At 37.2% G+C, this 27,961-nt stretch overlaps 1 protein-coding gene across 1 annotated transcript; it reads right to left on the minus strand.

Annotated features, from left to right (window-relative positions):
• Window positions 1-1,029: 1,029 nt before the first annotated feature.
• Window positions 1,030-27,890, minus strand: pip4k2aa (phosphatidylinositol-5-phosphate 4-kinase, type II, alpha a). The gene is made up of 10 exons (XM_056254067.1): window positions 26,990-27,890; window positions 15,192-15,289; window positions 13,917-14,013; window positions 10,247-10,399; window positions 9,967-10,113; window positions 9,844-9,882; window positions 5,955-6,068; window positions 5,578-5,818; window positions 3,237-3,340; window positions 1,030-2,218 (listed from the first exon to the last, which is right to left on the minus strand). Exons 1-10 carry the CDS (start codon window positions 27,128-27,130, stop codon window positions 2,138-2,140), a joined length of 1,215 nt encoding a protein of 404 aa, XP_056110042.1. The 5' UTR covers window positions 27,131-27,890; the 3' UTR covers window positions 1,030-2,137.
• Between the last annotated feature and the right edge of the window lie 71 nt (window positions 27,891-27,961).

Below are 27,961 nucleotides of genomic sequence, written 5' to 3' on the forward strand. Positions count from 1 at the left end.
CACAATTTACAATTAACACTATAACAAGAGCCACACCTACTCATATCAACAAATTCACAATGCACACTCTTGTCCAAAAGGCTTTGCACATAGAATTAGCCGGTCAAGAAGAAATTGTGACCTTTTCAGTGTTGTGTTGTTGTGAACAGAAAGTATGTGTTGTATTCATTTGAAGAAACAGCACATTTTAAAACATCAAAACATCCAAAAAAAAAAAAACACTGAAAAATCTGTGTTTTTTTTCTTCCAACAACCACCCTAATATTAGAAAATAACATTTGACTTCTGTTTGAAAAAAAAAAAAGATTAAAAAATACAGAATTAAATAATTTGGAGTAAAAAGGCACGACTCTTGCACAGTGTATACATTGAAAACATAGTATAAAGCAGGTATGGGACCATCTTAAAAAATAGACCTGGGGTGGGGGAATGGGGAGTTTAGGGCAAGAAAAAAAAGAAAAGAAAAAAAAAATATGACCAAGCATGGAATATACACCATCTCTGGGCTAAACCAGACTGAACACTAAAAATAATGCAACATGCATTTTTTTTCTCTTTTTTCTTTCTTTTTTAGACAGTACTTGTGTTGTAGGATTTTAACATTCTTCATTTATCAGAACACTTTTACCAAATCACACACAGAGTGGTGCTTTAAAATTCTGGTGGATTAAAATTCTATGTAAAAAATATGTGCAAGTGATCAAAAAGTCTAAACCAACATAGGATGAGGCGGCTTTTTCTTTGAATTAGAAAAGTTAAGGAACAAATGTTAATCTCTAAGTCATATTACCTGCTTCTAATTCAATGCCATTTATAAAAGTATTCTCCTCTGTTACAGGTATTATGTTTCCCTTGTAAATACCACTGCTGAACCAACAGGATTCCGTGAACATTTTGGTTCCATTCGTAATGTGCAAAATATACAACGTTTCATCTATGTTGCTGCCAATTTGAACGTTCAAAAGAATTTCTAACAAAACTCACAAGACATATACACAATAAAAAAAAAAAAGAAACGATGTTTAAAAAAAAAAAAAAAAAAAAATACACAAAGCACCCCTTCCCCAAACCTCCATGGAATACTGAAACACAACACAAAATGGTGTGTCCTGGTACGATGCAAGAGGTAAACTATGTTTTGTCTGCTGAGAACAAGCGTATGCGTGAGAACACGTGAAACTGCAAGGCTGCGTTGAACAGTGCCTCATAGTGCTATCGTTGCAGCTCGTAACAGACCGAGTGATCCTAATAAAAAGTGCAACAGTTTAAGGTGCTGATGGCAACTGAATCACTAATGTAACAGAATTCACTGATGACTGAAGAGAAACCACTGATCCTGCTGCCTCAGTGTCTTCATTCTCCCTCCTGTCAAGTTGCTGCAAAACGAAAAAAACAAAAAACAAACAAAATACAAACAAACAAAAAACAAATACCTACCAGAACCTCCGCCTCCATTTCAAACGCGTTTGCCTCAGAACACTGAAGGAACATGCAAAACAGTCAGATTCATCTGTCTGTCCACACAAGGCAATTGGGGGGGCGATGGGTCCTCCTTTTGTAAATGGCTCAAAGAGCGTTTCTTGTTAGTCTGTCCAGAGCAGGAAGAGGACTGCGAGTAAGGAGAGTTAGTGAGCGGGGTGCCGTGGCGTGGGGTCAAGTGCTTCAGGTGCCTCTCTGCGAAGCTGTTGACCTCAGAACGGGCAGTCGAGGGCTGCGTGATGTGAGTTCGGGGAGGGATGTGATAAAATGAGAAGTTCTGTTTTGGCCTCCTTATCCAGAGACATAATTCTACTAACTGAGCCACAGAACATCACATGCGCTCCCTTTCCTCTCTCCGTCCTCTTCCACTTTAAAAGGCAAGAAAAGTATCAAACGGAACAAACAAGAAAAAGGGGCATGCATAAGAAAGCAGTAAAAAGCCCTATCCCCCCAAAAAAGGTGTAACTGTTGTCCTTTTCCATCACTCTCATGGTCCCACAAAAACAAAGAACGAATAGATGAAAATCAAAATGTAAACGAATGGTGGTTGTAGCTGCTGTAGGGGTGCCCCCCTGTGGCAGAGCAGGCGAGTGAGTGAACTACACCCCTCCGCTGGCGTCCCTCTTCATCCCTGTGGACTCAACTCAGCTGCCTCGGACTAGGGCAGAATGGTAGTGATGAAATCATAGAATCTCTTCGAGTACTGCTCTGGGTTCACGGTGGAAATCTCTGCCCCAGCCTTCGACAAAAAAACAAAACAAAAAAAGCAGGAGGTTGATGCCTTGATAAAAGTTATAAAGGTTTCAGTCATGCATGCATGACGAAGGAGATGACAGAGAAATACCCCAAATAATCCTCTGTAAAGTACCTTTGGTACATGTTAAAAAAGTATTTTTTGGTTAATGATGTTACTTACAATGTAAAAATGTTTGCAATTTTTTAAAGAAAAAGTAAAAACCTGTTATTTGGTTATGTTACCTTACCGTACACATAGAACAATTGTACATGGTTTAACATCACATCATATATCATTTTACTCTTAAAGACTGTCAAATGTATGGTTTGAAGACGTAAAAACTAAGAATTGTCTTTATTTATGGTAAAAAAACCCCACAAAACTGTAAAATGACATTCCCAAAAGTCCCTGCGTGACATCTTATTTGACTAAAATATATATTTAACATAAATATATTTTGTTTATTCTTATTTTTGTTATTGGTAATGTACATCAGGGTGTTTTTGTTATTTATGTTAACATTATATTTACATTACATAACATTAACAATAAATAACATTTGTTATTCTGCTATTTAGTGAATGTTTATTGCATTATTTAAGTGTCATATTTTACCCTGTTGGTGTTTTGTGTTTGTGACCCTGACTGTGCAACGTCTATGTACAAATATTGGCCATGAATTCTGAATCATTACTCGATTTTACCACCTGTATCATTACGCTGGTTATCAGTACATTTTAAGGTAAAAGGCAGATTTTGGTACTTCAAGTAACTTGGTATATTAATATTATAACTTAATGAAATGCACAGTTATAAGTTGTAAAATATTCAGCCACCAACATGGCATCCCATAATACCAGAAACATTGTCAATGTTGTTTTACAGTTTCTAGCTGCCGCTTTTTTAACATACATTTTTAACATGAATTTTTTATAGTGATATAACTCTACATATTAATAAAATGACACTTAAAATGTTATAAAATAAATAAATAAATTTTTTTTTTTTTTAAAGCACTCACCCCATGCTTTACTGTCTTGGCTGCATGAGCAGCCTTTTTCTTGGCATCATAATGCTGCAGGATGTCAATAACAGCCATAAAATACACCTCCTTTCTGGGAGAATCTGGGGGAAAAAAGGTTTGCAATACATTTTCATAATGTGACATAGTACAGAAAAAAGTAGGATGGGTCTTAGCTTATCAATCATGAATTGATTTGATTGTGAATGGTGGCCGTTACATACCAGCATGGAGACAGAACAGAATGTTTGACTATTAATATTATTTTCACCACCTGCCTAAAAACTTAGAAGACTTTTATTTTAAGAATATCATGTAGGGCTGGGCGATAAAACGATAACGATATGTATCGCGATAGACACGTGAACGATATCAATAAAAAATGTGTTCGATAAAACGTTCGATATTTTTTTTTTTTTTCCTTCGTCGGAAGAAACCACAGGTTGCGAAGCAAGTTTGGTTGCATTAACAAAGGCACTCGCTCTCTGGTAACCTAGCAACGTAGGGAGTGACAAGCTCAGGCAATCATGTAACGTGTCAGTTTGGATGCGCCATAGACATATTTATTATGTCTATGGGTTGCGCCATCAAAAAAAAGAAAAAAAGTTTGGTTGCGCCATCGTTGTCTCGTGCTGCTGGTTCCTCATCAGTAACCGGCGATTGATAAGCAGAAAATGAGTGCCCTTCATCTGCATGCCATGCAGGCTAGAATTGCGAAACATTATTGGATAATTCGCTCTATTCGCGTTTGATGTGAACACAGCATAATGAACAGGCTGCGATGTCAAGATTGCAATGCTGGAGTGTGTGTGTGTGTGTGTGTGTCCACGCGCGCGAGAGAGAGAAGCACGAGAGAGAGAGACACGCGGGCGCGATCGAACAGTGGAGACATAAAAACATACTCCGTCATTTTGTTAATACAGGACATCAGTCAGTCTGCAAAGTGTTTACAATATTTGTGTAGGCCTATACTCGCAATAAAACACAACATTGTCCTTTTGTCACACTGTATTTCTTGTCAAACTGTAGCCTACAACTGTACACACCGTTTTAAAAGCAAAACATATTTATCCAACCCCTTTGTAAAACAGTCTGTGTGTTCCATCTTTTGAACATTCATCATTTCGCATTGGTTTTCATTTCTTGCCCTCAAAACAGAGCACTAATCTGTTTATTTTTAAGTTACACATTGATTAAAAAAGAAAATTAAATTTGTTGGAAGTATTATTTTATACGGAAATCAATTATTTATAATTCTGATGAGAATAAAGTTAGGGTTAATTAAAATTAAGGAAAACAAATATATTGATCTGAAATATAGCAAATTAATTTTAAATTCATTCAGGTACAATTACCAAACATATCTCATATCTATCTTTTTATTAGTTTAATTAATAAACCAATTATATAAAACTATTATCAGTGCACTATAAATAAACTGGTTCTATGCCTTTATTAATAAAACTTATTTTAAAAAATACAAGGCTTAAGACATTTATAAAAATGCCTTCTATATTTCTGTTTTGCTTTTCACTCCATTGTACCGAAATCGTACCGAACCGTGATGTCTAAAAAAAAAAATCAAGCAGGGGGCACGTACGATCACAAACCCCCACCACCCACGTCCCGCCGCGCCACTGTCACCTTTTTTACTCTGAGGAGTTTGCAGGTCTGATTGTGAATTTAGACTTATGTTTACATTTTAATTATTTGAGTTTTCCATGGTTGTGTTGACATTTCTGTCTTGGGATTGTAATCAGAGGAAGGTTAAGTTTAAAATAAAAATGTTTAAATGTAATATATTTTTTCTCCTGGTCCTTATTTTAAATGGGTCATAAAAAAATCAATAATTATCGATATCGACCGATATGAAACACTGATATCGTGATACAGTTTTCAGCCATATCGCCCAGCCCTAATATCATGCATGGATGAAGCGTTCACAATAACCACAGGAACATGCATTCAAAAAAGGGTAATAGGGCCAATTTTGATTTCATTCTACTTTAAGGTTCTCATATAAACACAATTAAATGATTTGGTATAAAGCATATGTCCAATAAAGCAATAAGCCCCGTGAAGCCATAGTCTACAGTGAATTTAGAACAGCTGAAAGAGATTGTTAGGTACAACACAGCATTCTCTTAGCTGTTCTAAATTCACGGTAGACACGGGGCTTATTGCTTTTATAAAACGGTTAGTCCATAAAAATATTTTTTTTAATGAGGTCACAGGTGTATGTTTGTAGAGTAATTTACAATGGTTTCGAATGCTGCTCTAACTATTTATCATATACAGTGGAATATCTTCACAGGACCCATTTCAAACTTTCTTCACTCACTGTCATGGCTTTTGATGGCATAGACGTCAATACTGGGGTCGAAGTCTCCCGGTGAGAGTGGTTTAGAGCTGTCTAGGGTGTTACTGGGACTGTCAGGAGGCGTCCCAACAATCCCTCCATCACTCTCTCCTTCCTCATCTCCCTCATTATCCTCACTTTCCACCTCCTCTTGTTCTGCCCTCTCCACGTCATGGATCCCAACCAGAAGACTGTAGTCCATCAACTTCAGCAAGGCAAGGAACTAGACAGAGATGTGACGGAAGAATAAAGACAACAGATTGATAGTAGAAGGAGAGAGGAAGTACACAAGATAAATACATCATTGTGCCCGTACCAGGCAGACAGAGTGAAAAAGCTAATTCTTCTAAATCATTTACCTCCACATCCTTTCGAAGCTTATCGAGGAAGATTTTCTTACTTTCCTCGTCAATGTATATTTTCTGTCCATCATTGATGAAGTCATTGTCTTTGTACGTAGGGAGTTCTTTAGCCTGGTAGAAAAGTGAGAAACAACATTTAGTGTGCTAAAGATGCTCACTTACACGTATAGACAGTTTTAAGAACATCATAAGAGATTCATCATTAACATTCAAATAAATTCAGATCCTGATACCCTGGTCATGTCATGTAATATCATGCAGCACACCAGGGGGTGCTCTAGATTCACAATAAAGAGGCTGTTTGGCGCGTACAGCTGCATGTAGTGTCAAGGGACCCTCATATGAACAAATGAGGCAGCAGTCTAACAGTTTGGCTGATTTAGCTGATCTACATTTGTGCTTAGAGATATTCAGAATGGCCTAAGAAAGAAATGTGCTTTTAAACCGAGTTAAGATGTATGTAGCTACAATGCATTGACATTAATGTAGACCCGCCAACACCAAAATCAGCTACGACTCAATATGACTCAGCTGTAAGTAATTATTACTCACTACTACTTAATAATTAAGTAATAACTTTTTATGGCTTGTTCGAACTAATGAAAATGAATGCGGGCGAGAATATGTCCTCCGGGGTGATTAAACCTCCAGAATGAACACACTCCAGCAATTCTCTGTAATTAGCTCATTTGGTAGCCTTGCTCCAGACTCCAGTAAATACCATATTAATGGACTTTAACAGCCTCTACCGTTTGCAGATTTCCCAACTTTTAAAAGCAAACATACACCTATCAAACTGTTGTGAAATCTAGGTAAATCATTGATAGTTGAAGTGTGCCCTGCTGGTGGGTTGCAGAACATTAGGAAAGGTTGAGGAAAGCACTTTGAACAGGACAACAATATAAGTGCACACTAAAAGTGAACAGACATTAGGGCACTGATGAAATAGTTTGCATTCATTACAGATTTATACACGTCCCCAATCTTATTGTGTAAGATTCATCTGTATATGTTATTCCAAAGACATACAATTTTTTGGTCTCTAAGCCCTTATTTTTCAACCTCTACCTTCCAAACATTTTTTTATATAATATTTAACCTGCTGCAGGACTGAATCGCACAGTATATGGCACAGCATAGTTCATTTGTTTGTTTCTTAATGCCATACCAGCTTCTATGGTTATTTTCATGGTGGAAAAAAACCCTAAAGACAAAACCTATTCTAGGTCGACTGCCAGCATACCATGGCTTGAGACGAGAACTCGAAACCAGAGAGAGAGCATCTGATGTGCGATTAGGGAGAAATGGCTCTGGCTTGTTTTACGAGTGTGTTTGACTTTACTTTTACGTGGAAAAAAAAAGTATTTATGGCCAGTAAACTTCACAAAAGTATATCAATGATTCAAGTCATTGTGTGAATAATAAAATTATGCATTGAAGCAAAACCAGAACATAGAAATATTTGTCTTTGCAAATATTTCTGAGAAAGTTACTTTAAAGTCCACATTTGCACCGACATGTACAGGCGCAATTTAAAAAAAAAAGAGAGGCTGTTCTCGGAAAACAGAGCGTGTGAAGAAAATCAACCTTTCTTTCTACTACTCTTCATGACTTGGCCAGGCAACAAGCAGCTTAATGGCTGCTAAAACAGTGAGTCCTCTGAGAAGGGGGTGAAGCCTTATATCCTATAGCCTATATGTGGGACACAGGGCTGACAGTGACGGCCAGTATCCCTATTAAGCAGTGACCTTAAATTGGCACAGTTTCAAGAGTCATGTGTAAAGCTGCCTTTGGCCTGTAATAGAACAGCAGCAAGTTCAGCATTTATTCAAAGAGCCGAGAATAAATATGTAAGTACTGTATTCATAATCCATGTGGCAGATGAGAGACTGCAAAAAAAATAATTTCCTTAATCAGCATTTTGGTCTTGTTTTTCTAATGTAAATACCTAAACATTTCTAACAGCCAGATAATTGACTTGAGATGCAAAACTGTGTGTAATGACTATAAGACTAGTTTTTAGAATATATATTATTAGAACATATTATAATTCCATTTAATATTTAGATTATATATATATATAATTATATATAATTTGCAATATGTAAGAACAAAGATATTTTCTCTGAAATCAAGGCTCTTTTGCTTCGTCTTGTTTTAGATAAAGATGCTGATTCTCCTTATTTAAAATCTGGCTATTAAAAATTAAATTGTTAAAAAAATTACATTTGTTTAATACAAAGACACATGAAATTACAAGGATCAATGGCTAACTATTAACATATTTCTTCTTTGTTAAGTTCTAGTACCTTATGATGACTAAGACAGAAACAGTCTGTCATTAATTGATCCTTTTTATTTACATTCGCAGTGTTGATGCCACTGCAGCTTACAGCCTCTTGGTTTAATCTCCATAGCTTAAAAAAGCACCATGGACTTTGCTTCACCTTGACACACTAAGTATAGGATAGAACTACATCTGCGCACCCGATAATCACACAGACGCTCTAAAATCAGCACGCCTCACTCTTATACTCACTCTCTGCTTCGCAGTAAATTAAGCTGCTCGAAGTAACAAATGATTAGCCACTACAGAATGAACCATCTTTAACAAACCCACAAACAACAAAGAGTCTTGACATCCAATATACTCTGAACACAGAAAACTACTCTTGACTGACACAGGAAAGCTATATACTTATAATATATATATATATACACACACACTCACCTAAAGGATTATTAGGAACACCATACTAATACTGTGTTTGACCCCCTTTCGCCTTCAGAACTGCCTTAATTCTATGTGGCATTGATTCAACAAGGTGCTGAAAGCATTCTTTAGAAATGTTGGCCCATATTGATAGGATAGCATCTTGCAGTTGATGGAGATTTGTGGGATGCACATCCAGGGCACGAAGCTCCCGTTCCACCACATCCCAAAGATGCTCTATTGGGTTGAGATCTGGTGACTGTGGGGGCCATTTTAGTACAGTGAACTCATTGTCATGTTCAAGAAACCAATTTGAAATGATTCGAGCTTTGTGACATGGTGCATTATGGACATGGTCCATGGTCAGAAACAATGCTCAGGTAGGCCGTGGCATTTAAACGATGCCCAATTGGCACTAAGGGGCCTAAAGTGTGCCAAGAAAACATCCCCCACACCATTACACCACCACCACCAGCCTGCACAGTGGTAACAAGGCATGATGGATCCATGTTCTCATTCTGTTTACGCCAAATTCTGACTCTACCATCTGAATGTCTCAACAGAAATCGAGACTCATCAGACCAGGCAACATTTTTCCAGTCTTCAACTGTCCAATTTTGGCTTCACAAATGCTTTGCTGCATACCTCGGTTGTAACGAGTGGTTATTTCAGTCAAAGTTGCTGTTCTATCAGCTTGAATCAGTCGGCCCATTCTCCTCTGACCTCTAGCATCAACAAGGCATTTTCGCCCACAGGACTGCCGCATACTGGATGTTTTTCCCTTTTCACACCATTCTTTGTAAACCCTAGAAATGGTTGTGCGTGAAAATCCCAGTAACTGAGCAGATTGTGAAATACTCAGACCGGCCCGTCTGGCACCAACAACCATGCCACGCTCAAAATTGCTTAAATCACCTTTCTTTCCCATTCTGACATTCAGTTTGGAGTTCAGGAGATTGTCTTGACCAGGACCACACCCCTAAATGCATTGAAGCAACTGCCATGTGATTGGCTGATTAGATAATTGCATTAATGAGAAATTGAACAGGTGTTCCTAATAATCCTTTAGGTGAGTGTATATGCAATAAATTTATTTTATATATATACAGTATATAAAGGAAAACGTATTGCTTTCCCTTCAGAATTTAGTTCGAGTTTGAGGGTGAAACTGACCTTTTCTTTGTCACTTGCCTCTCTGGCAACGGTAGATCCCTACATAGAAGAAAAATGTAAACATGTCAAACCATATAATCATCATCTGGCTTGACTTTGCCACTCATTTTTCATAATCCTTACCTTCAGGTCATATTTCTTATACACAGACAACCGATGGCTGAATACGTTGCGTGTGACAATCATATAAGTCTCGTCTCCATCTACAGTGAGGCGGTACATGCCTAAGAACTGTGGCAGCAGTGTGGTACCATGAAATTCCACGATATACTGCAGCGAGAAAAGAACTTATAACCATCTGGCTCATTATAAATCTGCATGTAAATTTAAAAATTATTGGTAAAACATCAATCAAATGTATATAGCACTTGTATAGGGAATTTATGAGCTTTTGTGTTCTCACCTGGTGGTACTTCTTGAGAATGTTGTGCATCTCAGCTACGTCCTCGCTGCTTATGGTCTTGATGACGTACCTCTTGTCGTAGGAGGTGTGGAAGCGAGCACCACTACGACCCTGAGCTTCACTGACAAGGGGCGCGCTACGGGTCAAAGAGTTCTGCCAACACATAGAAAAGAGGAAGATGTCTTGGCATAGACAAACACAAAAATGGATGCAACTGACAGGTCTTGCACTCATTTATACATGAAGTAAGATCTAAACATCATCACACTGAATTAGAAATGAATGGTAATTTAAAAAGCAGAAAAGTTGAAACAGACAATTTCTCTTACCATCTTTAACAAGCATCTGTTCAACTTTGCATTTATTTACACATTTTCTTTAAGCACACTTTGGCAACCACAAATGTTTATTAGCAACTGATTAACACCATAAAATTGTGGATCTAAAAAGCAGTATTTTTTTCCCCTTTTCCACACAATCTGGCCCTGTTACACATTACAGTTCTGAGCCAGAAAAATCAGCTGTACAGCACACACCTGCTTGTTTCGATCCAGGAACCAATAATGTCATTATCCAGAATGCAAGATGATGTAATTACCATAAAAGTTTGCATTTTTTCCAGGAGTCTTCAATGAATAGAAACTTCAAAAGAACAGCATTTACAGTATTTGAATTTATTATTACAGTATTTTTATTACTTTATTGCAGTATTTTTTTGTAACAATGTTAAAGTCTTTACTGTCACTTTTGATCAAATTAAATGAATCCTTGCTGAATAAATGTATTCATTTCTTACATTTGTTTTAATAATACATACTCAAAAATAAGAATATGCACAGTAGGGCTGCACAATGTATCGTTTTAGCACCGATATCACGATGTACGCATCCGCGATGGTCACATCGCAGGATGTGCAATGTAGTATAGGGTTCGTAGTTGATCCGTGATCCGTACGGCTGGCTCGGAACGCATGCGATTCGCAGATTAATTGCAAAGTTTAACCATCATAGAGTGACAGTTTATCATTTGCATGTGTTATTAAGTCCTGTCAGTTTAAACATCAAATGCAAGAAGAATGGAACTCGCACACAGAGCCACGCAGACAGCAAGGGAAGTTTGTGAACACCGAATTCCCTTCCCTTTCTTATCTATTTGTGCTTGAACGGACATGTGCACGGAAAATTAAGTCAAAATGCCCGTCTCGACGAGTTGTAAACAAAGAAAGAAAACGGATGTTTGTCATTACGGTATTGGATACGTGCATTCTATTGAATACTGTTTGTGTCACCAAAGTTAATCAAACAACAAAAGAGAAAATTACTTTTGTAGCTTTAACAAAGATAAACTGTATTAATTATATGAATCATATTTAATTTATACAGCGAAGACTATGCAGTGTTATTTTACATTTGATTATACAATGTCTGTACCTGAATAGTTAATTTACCTTAAAAAACAAAGCACTGCTTATTTCATCAGTGTCTTTTTTCTATTGTATTCAGATGCTTGTAATTTGTTTATTATTTTCTATGCAGAATGCAGATGCACTACCCTAAATAATAACCCCAATCATCCTAGAACGATTAATTCTTTACAAATAGAGCTATTCAAATAATCAGGTGAAATTGTTTTCATATCGCAGAAAAACTAAATATCGCAATGACAGTTTTTTTCCAATATCGTGGCGCCCTAATGCACAGCCAAAAATAAGCCTGTGATGCTGAGTTTAAGTTTAAGTAGTTTAAGTAGTAAGTTTAAGTAGTAAGTCAGTTATGTCATGCCGAAAGTTCTGAAGTTCAAGTTCTGAATGAGGTTGACAGAACTCACCACTGAGCATTGGATCTCGTGGAAAAAGGGTATGAGAGTTTTACTGTAATCGCCCTGCCCACCAACACATGACCACTTAGATGTAGACACTAAGACAGCTATTTTTCAACTGCCCCTGTGTCTGTACCAATTTCAGGAAAAAAGCTCATTGTGGACACAAAGCACATGAAAAGACCGGAGGGTCTCTTCTCAATGAGGGCGAGTGACGGGTACAGCTGCACTGAGCAGCTCTACGTACATTTCCAAGGTCTGCTACCTCAAACATGTAACATACACACCAACACATATTTCTATCGCCTCTTTGATGCGTCTCTGTACCTCAAATCTATGTGGTTGGATTTCCTCATGGATACCCTCACCATATTCACCAAGTATACTCATTATACACAAAACCAAAAGCAGGATATGAGATTTTGAAAGGCTTCCCAGGCTGAGTCATGCGGGTTAGGGCCTGTAGCTGTTCAGCTGATGGCTCATTCTGCAGGGAAGTGGTGCACAGATGGGCTGAAAATAGTGATGATGAGGCAGGTAGCTGTCAGAGGACGTATAGGGCGGACTGAAAAAAACACACAGCTAGGAAATCATAGCGGGATTATGCTAGATCTGTATTACAAAACAGCTGTTATCATGCAGGTAGTTTCGCATAGCCAGACTCTTGACTTGCGGCATAACGTCTGGTCCCAAGTACCGCCCACTTATGACCAACATGAAAAGCTGTCCTAAACTAGCCTAATTATATAGGGTGGTTCTCAAACGTTTTGATTCCAAGACCTCACATTGTCCACAATAATATTTCAAGGGACCATGACTCTTCCAGTCGTTCTTGATTTACTGGATAAATTTTTTTTTTTAGATTAGACTAAACATTAGTGTATTCATAATAAAAATGCTCATAGATTTTATTCATTTACATTGTCAGAGCTAGAAAATACATTTTTAAAATGACGCTACCTCATATATCCAGGTTTTTCAAGCAACAGTTGACGAGGGCGGAATTTAAACTAAGAAATATCTTGATTTGTAGTTGTTTTGGCTTATTTCAATGGATATTTTGTCTGGTTTTAAGTTATTTTAACTCATCTTGAGAACCACTGTTATCGGTGTCCTTAAAATTGATTAGCTGATTTTGAAAATATGTAGTTGTATGAACACATTTTTAAATTTGCTAAATGTTGTGCTTGTCTTAGTGCAATAAAGGTTTCATTCATCTCTGATGTATAACATAGGAAGCCTAAACTACAGTAAACTTCCAGTAAACAGCTCGTACTGAACGTCTCTAATCAAGATCATAAAATAAGCACATTCTGGGAAGCTGATGTTTTTTTTGTATGTGTCAGGGTTACAGTCATAATGTAATGCCTTTTAAACCCACACAGGCAGACAGGGAGCTCTAACCAAGACCCTGAGCTCTAACTGATTACAGTGAAACGCAAAGGCATATCTTCCTCATTAGCCAAAATTAGAAATGTTGAGAAAAGCCCTTCTACCTAATGCACACTGATTGCGACTATTCTTGCTAAAAAAGGTATGTTCTTCTATGAAAGGGATATAGGGAAAGGGATATGAAGGCAATTAAGAACATTTGAACGTGGGAGGCTGGAGGATGCAAGGGCAGCTCTGACATTGCTGTGTTATTATGGGGAATAATGGTCTTCATTACGACAGCAAATCGAGTGGTTAATGACTAAATTACTTCTTGGTAATTATGGGCTTTTCTCACAGAGACCTCAATCTATTTGGCATTGTTTAGTAGGGAGTACATTGGTGTTTTGCAGTATTACGCTGTGGTTTTAAGACACTGAACGTGACACCTTGGATCATTTCTCTCTTTCACAAAGCTTACCTGGAAGTCCTGGTCATCGATGTTGAACCTCTCTCTCAAATTACGGAAAACAAGAGGGCAGTACTCCTTGAATTTAAAATGGCTTGGCATATTCTCTCTGAAAAGCAAAGCAGCAAAGAGATAAAAGTGAATACACATCTCTAGAGTTGGCTGGGTCAATCTCACAAAGAAAAGTCAGTCATTTGTATATTTACAATGAAACGGACGTTACGAGTCTTCTCTAGAGTGACGAACATCAGAGTGAAACGAAAGAAGAAAAAAATGCTGGGATATTTTGTCAATTGGGAACTGAGTGCTGCAACGATGACATATTTTTGTAGGCAAACCCAGAAGTTAGCATCACACTGGTTCTCTCGACAAAAAAACCCAATATGATTTTTCCATAAACTTTTGAATTGTCGCAAAAAATACGCTCTGTGATCAACAAAAGTTTATGGTACTTGCACGTTTTGGCCATTAAAGTAATTTTCACAAATTAACAACTTTTATGAATTTTGAAGCCTAAATACAATTGCCAGAATTAAAAAAGTTAACCTTAGGCTATAAATGAACTACACCACGGTCGCTCGACTTCAACATACATCACCACCACCACCAAGCTTCTCCCAAATATTTCAATCTTTATAGTAAAAAGCATTTTCTCTGAAAGTGTGAGTTAGAATAGTTAGGAAGAGTGCGATTATAAACACAACAAGGCTGTGAAAGCAGACTAATGCGTAGATTAGTTTACCTGTTCCGTGTGATGGCGTTTAATGTCCCTGACAACGTGATTTAGCAACTGCCTTTTTTAAGACACGTAAAAGCTTGTGTTCACCAGAGACCACCTTATTTCAGGCTTTTAACCAAAATTAAACCATAAAAAAAACATCATCCCTGCAGCACTCTATTGATTGGATCTTTGTGGGTTGCTACTGCTGTGATCTTATGTGAGTGACAGGTTGTCCCACCCTCACACCAGTAAACACGTCGTTGTAAGAGGGAGAGGAAGAATTTTTTGATTAAAGAATACGAGAGCATGTGAATTAAAAAAAATAATAATAATCATGATGTGCACGTATAAGTCATTTATAATAAATACTGCAATATTACATTAATCCATTGATTTTTATGGTGACTACTATATATTATACCATTACAGTACAAAGAATTTTTCTTATGATATATGATTCAGACATGTTCTTTCATGAGATTCACCAACCTTTTATAACACATGATTAAAAGTTGGATCATAGCAATTGAGAATGGGGAACAGTGAAAAGTTTGAGAGGAACTCACTTGTTGAAAAGGTGGTTGTCCACTTTAATCTTAGAGTAGGCTTTGAAGTCATCAGGCATAAGCATGATGGGGATCTGAACATGGCTCAACTCATTTATCTAGAGAGAAGGAGAGAGATTCAGTTACTGGTTACTTGTTCAGGGTTTGAGTCTTTAAATGGGAGTCAAATGTAGTGGTCACCCAATATGGGCAAGAAAACGTATGACCAATACCAATATCTTGAGAGTAGGGCAGCCTATACATATAATACAATTCAAAATAGGAGATGTAAAAAACTTATGAAAAAAAAAAAACTTATTTAAAATATTTTATGGAATATAACTATTTAATAATAATAAAAAATAACATAAAATCACAGACAAAGCTGGGTGTGGTTAACTGCAGATGCTGATGAAATAATGTGAAAATGGCCAAGTATCAGCTGATTAAACAGTCTGTTGGCTATCACTAAGCTACAAAATTCTACCATTTGAAAACTTGCTACAAGTCAGTTCACACGCATTTTTTTAGATTAACATAATTGACACTGAACCAATTAATGCACACAAACAGTAGGTGCTGAGATGTGCTGGGTACAGGAACGCATCAGTGTGAGTGATGTGTTCTGCTCATCAGAGGGCGATATCTCTGTGACACAATGCACTGTTTTGCTCTGCTCAGGATCTAAAACAATGTGCTACATTCAACAGTCATCAGTTCCTGCTTTGCACAGTTTGCTCTTGTGAAAACAACACTTGTAATAAAACTGTAATAACGGAAACTGCTGCATTGTGAGAAGTGGGAATTTAAAACTGCTGTGGACAGTTTTCATCCCAACAAAGAAATCTGGTGACTCATAGGTTCTTTCCCTCTATTAAGAAATAAATAAATAACAATAGCGCTAACTAAACTCAAGAGGACTGCAGAAGGCTTTAATTACTGTGATATATTTGTTTGTTTGAGGATGTGAATGCACTAGGATTATTATAAGCAGTCAAATAGGCACGAAGCACCATGGGAGATCAAAGATTAGCCTATGAATCTCGGCAGAAACGGACAATAATAAATATATATACTGTAAAAAAAAAAAAAAAAAACAGGGATACGCCGCTATTAAAATTCTGGTTGATAATTATTTTCATGTTAAGGCCAATAACCAATAAATGGCTGACATTAAATAGCTACTATTTTGATGATACTATTTTGTCTAAATAAATCAAATTAAAAATTAAATCAATCTGATTAAATTGGGCATTACAAAATCTTAACGTAAAGTATAAAAACAATTATATTTATTTTCAGATTTGCTAAAGATTATGTTCATGTTGGTTGATAATATATTGTGCATCCCTGTGAGTAATGTAGAAATATTTACAGGGTGCATGTAAATAAATCTATAAAAATAAAAGGTATAAATAAATAGAAATGAGAGAAAATGCAACCAAATTGTGTTATCTTCTGACATTTACAGAAGATGGCAGTCATTTAGGATCTCACATAGATCTAATCAGTAAGAAAAAGGCTTTTAATCAAGGCGTGAGTAACAGCTAATCGCTTCGTTTCCTCTTAAAATACATAGTAAAGCAACCAAAGGTCAAAGAAGTTGCATTTATGGGCTCGCTGCCTGTCAGTCAAACCATTTAACTGAGTTAAGGAGTGAGACAGGTTGTCTTCCAAAACAAGGAGATATTGCATCGACCCACTGTGATGTGACCTCTCAGAGAATGGAGAGCATTGAAGTCTCTAGAGACTTTCCTATTGGCTGGTTGAATGCCAGGCTTCTGGATTTAAAGGGTGTCTCAGAGCCAAATGCACTGTGGATAAGGAGTGCTACCTATAGAAGGTAGAATGTCTTTTCTTTTGAGCAAATGTGATTATACCTCATTTGTTCTGCATATCAATTTTGAAAAACCTCTTCATGAATGTCACACATTCAAGAGTCAATTATTTGGCTTTCCTTGGGAATATTTATCTTGTTTGTTATAACATAATAAAACTGCAATTTAAAACCTATACACTGATGTATAGCTAATTACCCTAGAATGATAAGAAAGCATTGATATGTAAAATAATAATATATATAAGTATAATGCGGTAATAACTAACATATTACCGCATGGACCTGCCATGTTAACGATTTTTTACTGCATAACTTTGCCAATTCCTGTGGAGTCTTTTTTTATGTAACTATTTAAAATTTGGATGACCAAGCCTAACTTTACAAAGTTTGTAAGTTAACAAACAAAGACTAACTTTAGTCGACTATTAGGGGGCAGCCCTACTATTTTGTCTAAATAAGATTATAAATAAACACTAAAAGCAATCATTTTAAATGCTACAAGTGAATTTAGGCATCAAATTATTTGTGTTTTTAAAGATTAACTTTAAGTAAGTATTAGATGGTGGCAAAGGTAACCTAAATAAAAATGTGTCAAATGATCATGCACGAGTGTCTGAAAACACGTGGAAAACGCTGCCCGCGCCACTTTCTCCTCTTTTCAAAAGCACTGCCGTTGCTAAGCAATCATGAGCCGGGTTCTCCATGAAGACGAAGAAGTTTCAGCAAAGGATAAATGGTGTAGACGCGCCTGGGAAAAACACGAGCACGCTTGTCGCACCTTAAAATGCCAAACTTGAGCGCGCAAAAGTCGTGACATGTGAACAGCCCCTTAGGTATCTAGGCATTTAGACCTGCAAAGTGTCACATTACATGCAAACTTAAATAACAGTGACTGACAGACTATATTCTAATGTTTTTTCCTTTATTTCTGTCAAAAAGGACATGAGTGGGGTTCCAAGGGGAAACCTATGGGTCAATCCGAGCAGGCTTTGGGTTACTGAAAACCTTTACAAGAATGCAAATTGCGAAAGGAAGTCAGGCATTTTAAACAAGGTCACTTGAAACCCTTTAAAACGCCTCTCTCCTGACATAAGCAAGTGTAAAGAGGCTGTAATGCATGCTGTGGTTACTGCTTAGTGAGTTAGGCTCATCTTTCACGCTGTGGTCAGAAATTAGGCTATGCTAAAGCCCTAGGTAAGAAGAGCACATTTAGGAAGAAATTAGGTAGATTACAACAAAAATGATTCATTTATGGACTGTAAATATGATGAATATTTTTTTATGTGGTCAAGGAAATTAAATGTCACATGAGGAAGCGAAAACTATGAACACAGGAAGCCAATTTCATAAATGTTTATGCCCACTCATCACTAAAACAGAAACTAATTTTTCTTTAGATTGTGCTGACACAAACCATTCATCCTTTTAATAGAATAGATGGGCTGTCTGAACAAAAGAAACATAACTGCTCCTCCGCCAGGCTGTTGTACACACTATTTATCAAAGATCAAGAGAGCTACAGGCAGAGAGCTGCTGAAGACGGCATGAGTGCCAAGAGAACATGACACTAAATCACCCACAAACCAAAAGAGTGCTAACCAAAAGCAAAGGAGATGAAAATCTCCGTCTCTTAACACCTTTTACTGACGATATTTTGTTCTAAACAGAATGTAAAATGCAGCGGCATAGTGACAGTAAAGCCAATGTCTTTTTTTCCCGCAGGATGGGATTAATGCGGTGTTTATTTAAAATGCAATTAAAGCTAAGCGGTGTTGTGAGGGGTTAAGAGGCAACAGGCGCTTGCAGAAACATGTGCGAGCAGGATGAGGTATGAGCGGTGCTTTCTAGAGGACTAAGCCTGTCTACTGGCAATGGTGAAGCAACAGCGAGCGGAAAACATCTCTGTGACCCCACGTCAGCTACAGTAGGGGGCCTTCTCAGTCACTCTCAGCAGCTACAGCCTATTTTGGAGACAAAACCTAGGACTCTATATACCATATGGACAAATAAGGAACTGTATATGTTACTCTTTGTGAAACAGTAGCCTATATCCGACACCTGGGTCTGTGCATAACAATGATAGGCAAAAATGACACTGAAAGATAAATCATCTCTAAATGAATTCCTCGGTTTACAATGAAATTTAGAACATTACAAATGTAAACGCAAGTTTAAGTAAAGGGATAGTTGGTTCACCCAAAACTGAAAACTCATTTACTCAACATCAAGTTGTTCCAAAGCCGTATGCATTTATTTTTCTTCTGCTAAACACAAAAGAAGATATTTTGAAAAATGTCGGTCACCAAACAGTTGATGGGACCCCATGGACTTTCATACAATTTTTTCCGTATGGAAGTCAATGGGGTCCATCAACTCTTTGGTTACCAACATTCTTCAAAATATCTTCTTTTGTGTACTAAAATTACTCAAATTAAACCTGAAATTAAAAATAAATGAAAGCAATATAAACATAAAAAAAGTTTTTACATTTTTTTTTTAAAATCACAGAAGCACATAACAAAATTACTCAAATTTAAACAAAAATATATTCAAATGAAATTTTTTATTAATAAACCATTATTAATAAATACCATAATAGTATAAATAATACTAAAATAACACTGCTGACAGTGATTTCAATGGTTATTTAAACAATACTTGTTCACCCAAAATGAAAACAAAAGAAGTTATTTAGAATCTCTCAGTTTGTATTTTGTCCACACAATGGAAGTCTATGGTAAGAAAAATGGTTTGGTTACCAACATTTTTGTGTTTCACAGAGGAAACTAAATTAATACAGTTTTGGAACAACATCAAGGTGAGAACATTTTAATTTTAGGCTGAACTATCCCTTTAACACGCAGTAAAGGGGTGGTCACTCAGTAGGTGGTCACACTACACTTTCGTTCCATTGACTTCTATTCATATGCATGAGAATGTGTCAGACCACAAATGCAAGCTTATGCGAAAAGTTTCATTCCGAAGTTCAAGTTTGGTGAACTCTGACCTTCGAATTAGAATCATGTGAAGACATGTGATTAGTAGAAGATTGATAGCCTACTTCATGGCATGTCCTCTTGCGGCTGAATTAAGAGAACGATAATTTTGCAGTAAAGGTTGAGTAGAATGTATATTTTTACATTTTGAATGTATTACTATTTGTTATATGTTGAATTCATGTTTATAAAAAAAAAGACACTGCAGAGCGTGACATCATATCACAACCGTTGCAGTGTTCAAAGAAATTTTGCATGCTCAAAGTCTTGTGTGACTGGCTTAATCCTGAAAAATCGAACGTGTCCACTCAAGATGCCCTGTCTTTAATAAAATAATGAAACAAAAATGTACTTTGTTACATGGAAAACATCTAATGTGAATAAGTGCCTATGCTGGTTTGAAACAAGTGTGTCTTTAGCTGCCTAAAAATCAGTTAACCATTGGAGCTGGTCACCTTGATCCAATAAATTCTACTCCGTGAGCAGTTTTAGAGACGTTGCACTGCACAAGATTAGAAACTGAGAAACTGGAGTAGACAACATACTCCACTGTCCCACTTTCCACCTACATGCTAGATCCTTTGAGGATCCAGGGATAGTGGCCTAACATTTTCAACAAACCCAGGAGCAGCTGCACAGGATCTCCTCAACTACCTTCCTCATACTTTAAACAGAAATAACATACAAAGGCGACTGCTTTAGACTCCCCATCGTGCTGAGGCCACGTTATAGGTGTTTTATAAGCCTGCAGCAACGGTTTCATTTGTTCAAGAAGTAAGCACTTATCTCATCTCATCGGCCAAGTTTCGCACTACCACTTCCTGTTTGTCTCCATGGCAGCAAAGTCAGGTTTTCCGCTACAGAGCTGACAAGCTTGCACTCCATCAGTACAGGAAGCCTAGTTCAGAGAATGCTCATCCTCCTACCAGATGTTTATAAAGCTCTTTGTTTCTAAGCAGTGCATTCATCATAGTGGGGTGTTCGGTATTTCAGCCTCTTGACGTCAACAATGCCTTCATTTATGGCATATGAGCCTATGAGTCTAAAATCAAGTTACAATAACATCTGAAACAGGTTAAAATTATATATTGACAAATTACACAAGAGTGTTGATTTGTTGATTTACCTTAAAGGGATAGTTAATCCAAAATTTTTAATTCTGTCATCATTTACTCGTGCACAACACTTTGGGTGAGTAAACCTTTGGCTTTCTAAATGAAGTGTTGACATGATAATATGTTATATAGGCATAGTTATTAATCTGTCATCATTTACTCACCCTCATGTCAACATTAAAACTATCCCTATAACACATTTCCATGTCAACACACTTTGTTTAGAAAACCATTAAAAAAATGTAGGCTTTGATACAAAGAAAAAGTGTTCTGGAAATAAGGAAGGAATCTATCTAACCAAATAGCTCATTCAAATTCTTGAGGAAGGCTAAAGAAAAAGCCCTAAAGGTCACATGTGAGGTCTGACCGCATGCATTAAAACCTCAGATGCAAGTTATTTCATATAGACACTCTAAAATTAAAGTTCATCAGGAGCTGATACTGAGCTGCTATATTACAGTGGTTAAAAATGAATACATAGTAACAGCAACAAGAATAGTTTTAAAACACAGATTTTAGGCAACCTGACGAAGCATTTAGTGTGTGATCATCTACAATCTGTAATAACTTTGTTTTAAAGATAGCAGTGAGAATGTGTATGACCAAATCTGAGGTACATGTTGATCTTGTCCTACTCAAGGTTGAGGTAAATCCATTACGCAAGTCATTCACCTGTGCTGCCCTCCCTCATATGAATAACAAACTTAGACCCTATTTTACCTGATATTAAAATGCATTTTGGTCAACTTTTGTCCACTTTCAACCACTTCTGTTTTGATTTCATTGATGGAGAGAGTCAATGGCCGAGTAAATCCATAGGCTTTTTCAGATCTTTCGAAATAATGGATGAAATAAGATCATGCAATTTTCATATGAACAGAAAAACGGAGAGTAGCAGCTTTCATTTCTGCTCTGATATGCGCAAGACCGTGATGAACGAAGTATGTGCGTGTTAGAAATCAGGAAAAGCAATAGAACATTGTGCTTAGTATGTTTTTTGTCTTCAAACCAAACTTGGGTCTCCAGCTGAGAGTTTAAATCTTGCTAGCGCGCTTCACATAATGTTTAGGTCAGTAGGTGGAGAGCAGATGGTCTTTTGTGGCTGTTCAAACACATTCCGCTACATGAGTGTTCACACTAAGAAAGCTATCTGTTCGAATTTGTTTTTGACTACCTCTGGAAGCGGTCAAAAGTGGACAAGCTCAAAACGTTTTAGACCCTGTTCACACCTTTATTTACCATCATCCACTTGTGGTCCGATTTACCAAAATGTATCTTAATACCAGCCAGGTGTAAACAGGGCCTTAGGCACACTGAATTTGTGTAGGCGTGATAAGCTAAGCCTTGCAAATGAAGAAGAGAATGAGATGCCTATGGATGAACTAACTATCAGTGTTAGTTTTCATTTATCTTCCCTTACTAGTATGGACACATAAAAAAGACTACACAGATACAAATTGTCATGGCGATTAGCAAATCTCTTGTTGAACCTGATACGCCTACAACAAAGTAAATGGAAAATAGTATCCCACGTGTAGTTCAGCAGAAATGCACCTTACTGAGAGAGCATGTTAAATTCATCTGCATGTATTGCCCTAATCAAAGCATTCTGATTGAGCTTAAAAGACTTTGAAGATGATCAGCATTTGCCTTAGGCAGTGTAAAAATAAAATAGTGTCTTGCAGTGCCACAGATTGGCTGCTGAATCTTGAGTATTTTTAGAAACTCCTTATGCAATCCAAACACAGACAGAGCAACTCTTGATCAGGGCGGGAGAGTCTAGGAAGTATGGAGGGCTTAACAAAGAGAAAAGTAATAGATAAAGAGCTTAAGAGAGAGTAAAGACCTGTACAGAGTAAGCAGAAAGGGGAGGGTGGCAGAACAGCAAAGTGATTGAACTGGACTAAAACAACCGCTTCCCACAGTGTTTGATTTCATAATCATCTAAACTGAATATCCCCTTATTAGCATTAATTCTCATATCACTTTCAATGCATATACAAATTAGCCTTAGACGCACAAAAACAGACAGCTTGAGAACACAAAAGCTGAGGTGCTCCTTGATATGAGACAGAATAATGTTACATTATATTCCCCATTCAATGCTGTTTGCTAACCAAATTCAAGCATCGTGGTCCTTAGTGGTCAAGAGCCGCTGCTTTTCTGTTTAGTAGTCTGAGCTCAGTGAGGGCCTGCAGCTGCATGCATGATTCATTAGCAGTGTAAGCACCACAGAGAGCTGCACCAACTACTCCACCCTCAACTTTCTTGACCACATGCTCTCAGAGTTGCTTGATATCTAAAATATCCAACACTAGGTTAGGTTTCAAGGCCCACTTTCAGCCTACAGAGTGTAGTAGCGCTGCTTAGCTCCAGTCAGTGGCAGTCAATGTATTTAACTGATGGGGCTGTCACAGATAGGGAAGGATCTGGTCTCCGCTTCTCTCTTGTGATTTTTGGCCTCCCCCTCTCCAATTCCATTCCAGCCCTACAAGACCAAGACCTGACCTCTGCTTTGACCCATGGCACAAAGCCCCACAGCTCTCTGTTGATGTTTATATTATGCAAAACAACCCAACAATCGGCTGTGGTTTAAAATTTTAACATAAAACACTTTACAGCTAAAAGTTGGAATGAAATGGAAGTTCACCCTATGTATTTTGAACAATTCATCCATGCGTATGTTATATATATATATATTTAGTTTGTAATTTTGAATCAAAATGTAGGCTAATAACTTCTCACTGGTGACATGCTAGACTTTATATTAGTATAGTAATATTTAGTTAAACCCTGCCTTAAACTTTCTTACAATTGACTGCACACTCACGGTCAGATCTGCCATCCAATCAACAAACGAACTATGGATAGATGGATAGATGTCCTCAGCCTACATTTTCTTCTTTTTCGATAATCATTTTACTTAGATGTCTTGCCGAATAAAAGTTTTGCCGCTAATTCAGTTACATCACAAACTTTAAAGGCACAGTATAGAGATCACATATTCAAAACAATAACAAAGACGTAGCTTGATGACGCTGTGAAGGAGCGTGGCATGATGGGAGTTGTCGTCTTCACCTCAATCATCAATGGGAGAGACTCACAAATCATGTTCATGGATGAGGTAATGAAATACAGTTTTGTAACTTATGTTTGATCACATGATTTTATTTTATTCTAAAGAATAAGCTGAAAGTAACAATGTTTAATGCTAACTTATCACTTTATTTGTCAAATTAAATGGTGGAGTAATGCAGCGCAGTTTTGTGTTCAAAACATTCATACTAAAGTACATTTAAACGTAGCCACAGCATTTGCAAAAGGCTGACTTATTATTTATGTAGGCTAACATATACTGTGTTTAATTACACTGCCATTGACTTGTTAAACAGTCTTAAAGGTAGCGGAGGATCTTTCCGAATTTTAGAGAAGCCTCTCCAATTTTTTTAAAAATGCACATGCGCAACACTCTATTTGCTCCCGAGAGGGAACGCCTATTAAACTTTTACTAGCAGTGATTTTAAATGGATTTCTCCAAATAGCATGACAAACTTTACCTGTCTAGTAGAATCTTCGCGACTGCGGCATCAGTGGGAAGCCCAACCTGTGCTTTTAGCGCACGCCAGCGTGTGAAATATTCACCCAAAATCACTCTGGTCTTGTTTCTATATTCTGCGGCCTTTCTCTTCTTATCATACACTTCGTATACATTTGTTCTCTTTCGACCCTCAGCCATTTTCAAAGGAATGGCTGAAACCGTAACTCATCACACATAATACACCTGAAAGTGCGCATGCGCAGAAAGCGAAAACTACATAGGGACGAGCACGTACGACGGCCTTACGTAAACATATCACCAGAATGATTGACACTTAGGTGGACCAATAGTATAGGCTACCCACCCGGAAAAAGAAAATCCTCCGCTATACCTTTAATGCCACACTGATATTGATCCTCGTTTTATTTCTCCTCTTGTCCTAAACTTTTCTTGGATCATTTGATCATTTCTCTGGAGAGAACCTGCTGCAAACGATAACGAATACTTGTGGTCCATGAAAATTATGCGAAACAACAACAGAGTGGCTAGATAGACGCTACAATAGAATAGGCCTACTGTGTTGCCATGGTTTCTATGACAGTGAAAGTGGAAACCGAGGATAATGCAAACATGACGCCATTGACAGGCGACGCAATGACGTCACACTGGTTAAAATTGCTAATTTCTCTGGATTTAATCATTGTTGGAAACATTTGGGATAATCCGAGTAGAAAAATGAACAAAATATCTAACACTGCGCTGTGGTTTTTGGATATTTTTAATGCAAATATCTATATTGTGCCTTTAAGACAAGGGATGCAACAATAGGTTATATAATTCTGGCCATTGCAGATATTAGCCAATATTTACTTTTCATTTTATTACTATTAAAAAATATAATTAGTTAAATAAGTAATTATATTCCATAAATAAAAAACTAATGATAATCATTTAAAAAATATATATTTTTTTTTTAATAATTTAAAAAAATTCCAATGCAAGTTAAGGTTAGATTAGGGCAAAAGTAATCAAAAACATAAAAATAGATGGAAAAGGGTGTCCAATTAAATACCCAATAATACTAACCTATAACCAATGAACAGAAACTATCAACACTAATATTAATATTAACGCAGACTCATGTACATTTCTGGATACCTTTTCAGTGTTTTGACAATGGGTAGTGAGGCCATGAATACAAAACAAAAAGATGCATTATTTTCATCCCTGGTCTACTGGAACATTTTCTTAAATGTCAACCATCCATGCAGGCTACATTTATCTACTGTAAATAAACAAATTAAGCAGAAAAATTACCCTTAAGAATGGTATGTGTGACTGGAAAATAACAAACCTTTATTACATCTCAGACAACTAAACAAATCTACCATTTGGAAAATGTCACCAGACAGTGTAGAGAAACTAAAAACAAGCTGCATTTCTGAAGACCTCCAAAGAATGGCATTTTAAGAAACTTTCATGTAGAACACAAAAGGTGTGCAGTGTGATTGGTCTAAGACAGTTAATTCATAGAGAAACGTCTAACAAATAGATGGAGGTGAAGACTGTCACACCAAACATAACCGGACAACTTGGGACACCAAGACATCTAAATATGAATACATTTTTTATTAGAGCAAATACTGCCTCTCTTCACCTCAAAGTACAGTCAAACAGCCAGTATATGAATATAAAAACACTACCAACTGAAATGTGCAGGCCTATAAGAGAAGCACATCTAGGAGGCTTTCCTCTCCAAAGACAACTAATGGTGCAAACAATAACAGTCAGTATCAGCTGAGATGAGTCTTGCTTCAGTAAACCATAAGCTTATCATCTTGCAACCAAAACTTCCAACAGGAAACGATTACTCACCCACAGCTCCACTACTGATACAGATATTATTTTGCAACCTCTTTGCATGCACATAAAAGGACATAGAGAACTTACAAATTTGATTCATTACTGCACAGACAACAAATGAAGGTTTTAAACTACCGGTAGTTTGCATCAATAGGGGCATGTGGGAATTAGTTTTTTGACATGAACAATATCCTGAAGTCAACAATTCATTGACAGGTTTGGTTCACATGCTTTAAGAACATACAACTGCAAGTGTTTTAAGGAACAAAACAGAATATTGGTCAATAAACTGAAGGTTAAGCAACAGAAAATCAAAGCAGACCTCTGATGATCCCGAAGTGCATGGATCCAACAGATGGTGCCAATTGTCGGTTGCGAGACATACTGAACTTCTCTTTCCTCGTTAACTCTAAATCATTGATCAATAACGGACACAAACAAAGAAAAAGACTGCAGGTTTGACTCACCGAATGGTTTATTCCCCACATGAGAACACTGAGCAGAGGGTCGCTGGCACGAAACAGCTTCACTTTCTGAGCCACGAAGTGTTTCTTCTTCGTTTTTGTTTTGCTCGCAAACGATGAGACAGTGTTACCAGCCGAGGCCATTGTTGGTTGTATAACAATAAATTAACTATCACACAGTGACAAGTCCTTTAATTAAGCTAGTGGTGTCCTAACTGTCTCTTAATAAAATATCATTTGGCATAACGTTCAGTTAGCTAACTAACCGCAGCCAGCTAGCTGTACCAACTCAACTATGTATTAGCTCGCTGGACAGATGAAGAACTCGCCAAATGTGCTAAAACAGTCTGCTGATATATATAACATTAAAGTTAAGAGCAAAACGCGGTGTTATTTTAAGTTCTCGCCCGTAACTGCAAAAGCTCCTTAAGACTTCATTAGTAAGCCTTCCTTACTTGCTAACTAGCTAGCCTGACAAGCCAGCCTCCCCTCGGGAGCTTTTTTAACACTTCACTTAAATAAAAACAATAGAAATACTGACGGATACAACTGAAAATAGAGAATGAAATGTAATCTGAACGACGTCAGTCTAATTTGAGGAAAAAAGAGCGGGTGGAGAGACATCCACTGCAGCGCTGCTCCATTAGCATGCTAACGCACCCCAGTCAGGCTAAGCCAGCAAATATGTCTCAAGCAAAATCCCACTCCCACTTTCTTTCTTTCTTTGTCGTTTGTCTGCCCCGAAAAGATGTTTACTTTTAAACGAAGCCAGTATTCCGAGCGTGGAAAGGGTTCGAGTCTGAATTCGGTGTGAATTTTGTCAGCTATATCTACATTGCTTAAAGTTGGCGTATCCGGCTCATCCGCACTCCCCGACTGAAGGACTGACAGCTACGCGCGCGCGCACATACACACACACGCACACACACACACACACACATACATTTTGAATTATAAGTCAAATCTTTATTTTAA

This window comes from Rhinichthys klamathensis, unplaced genomic scaffold (genome assembly GCF_029890125.1).
Source record: "Rhinichthys klamathensis goyatoka isolate OS25496 unplaced genomic scaffold, OSU_Roscu_1.1 h1tg000110l_1, whole genome shotgun sequence".
Taxonomy (NCBI): Eukaryota; Metazoa; Chordata; class Actinopteri; order Cypriniformes; family Leuciscidae; genus Rhinichthys; species Rhinichthys klamathensis.

Bases quoted from the DNA above. Each gene is read 5' to 3' on its own strand.
- pip4k2aa (XM_056254067.1), bottom strand. From the start codon at position 27,130: ATGGCCTCGGCTGGTAACACTGTCTCATCGTTTGCGAGCAAAACAAAA. The intron at 10,114-10,246 runs GTGAGAACACAA...TTCTCGCTGCAG, and splicing joins TTCTCAAGAAGTACCACCAG to TATATCGTGGAATTTCATGG. The intron at 9,883-9,966 runs GTAAGGATTATG...TCTTCTATGTAG, and splicing joins ATAAGAAATATGACCTGAAG to GGATCTACCGTTGCCAGAGA.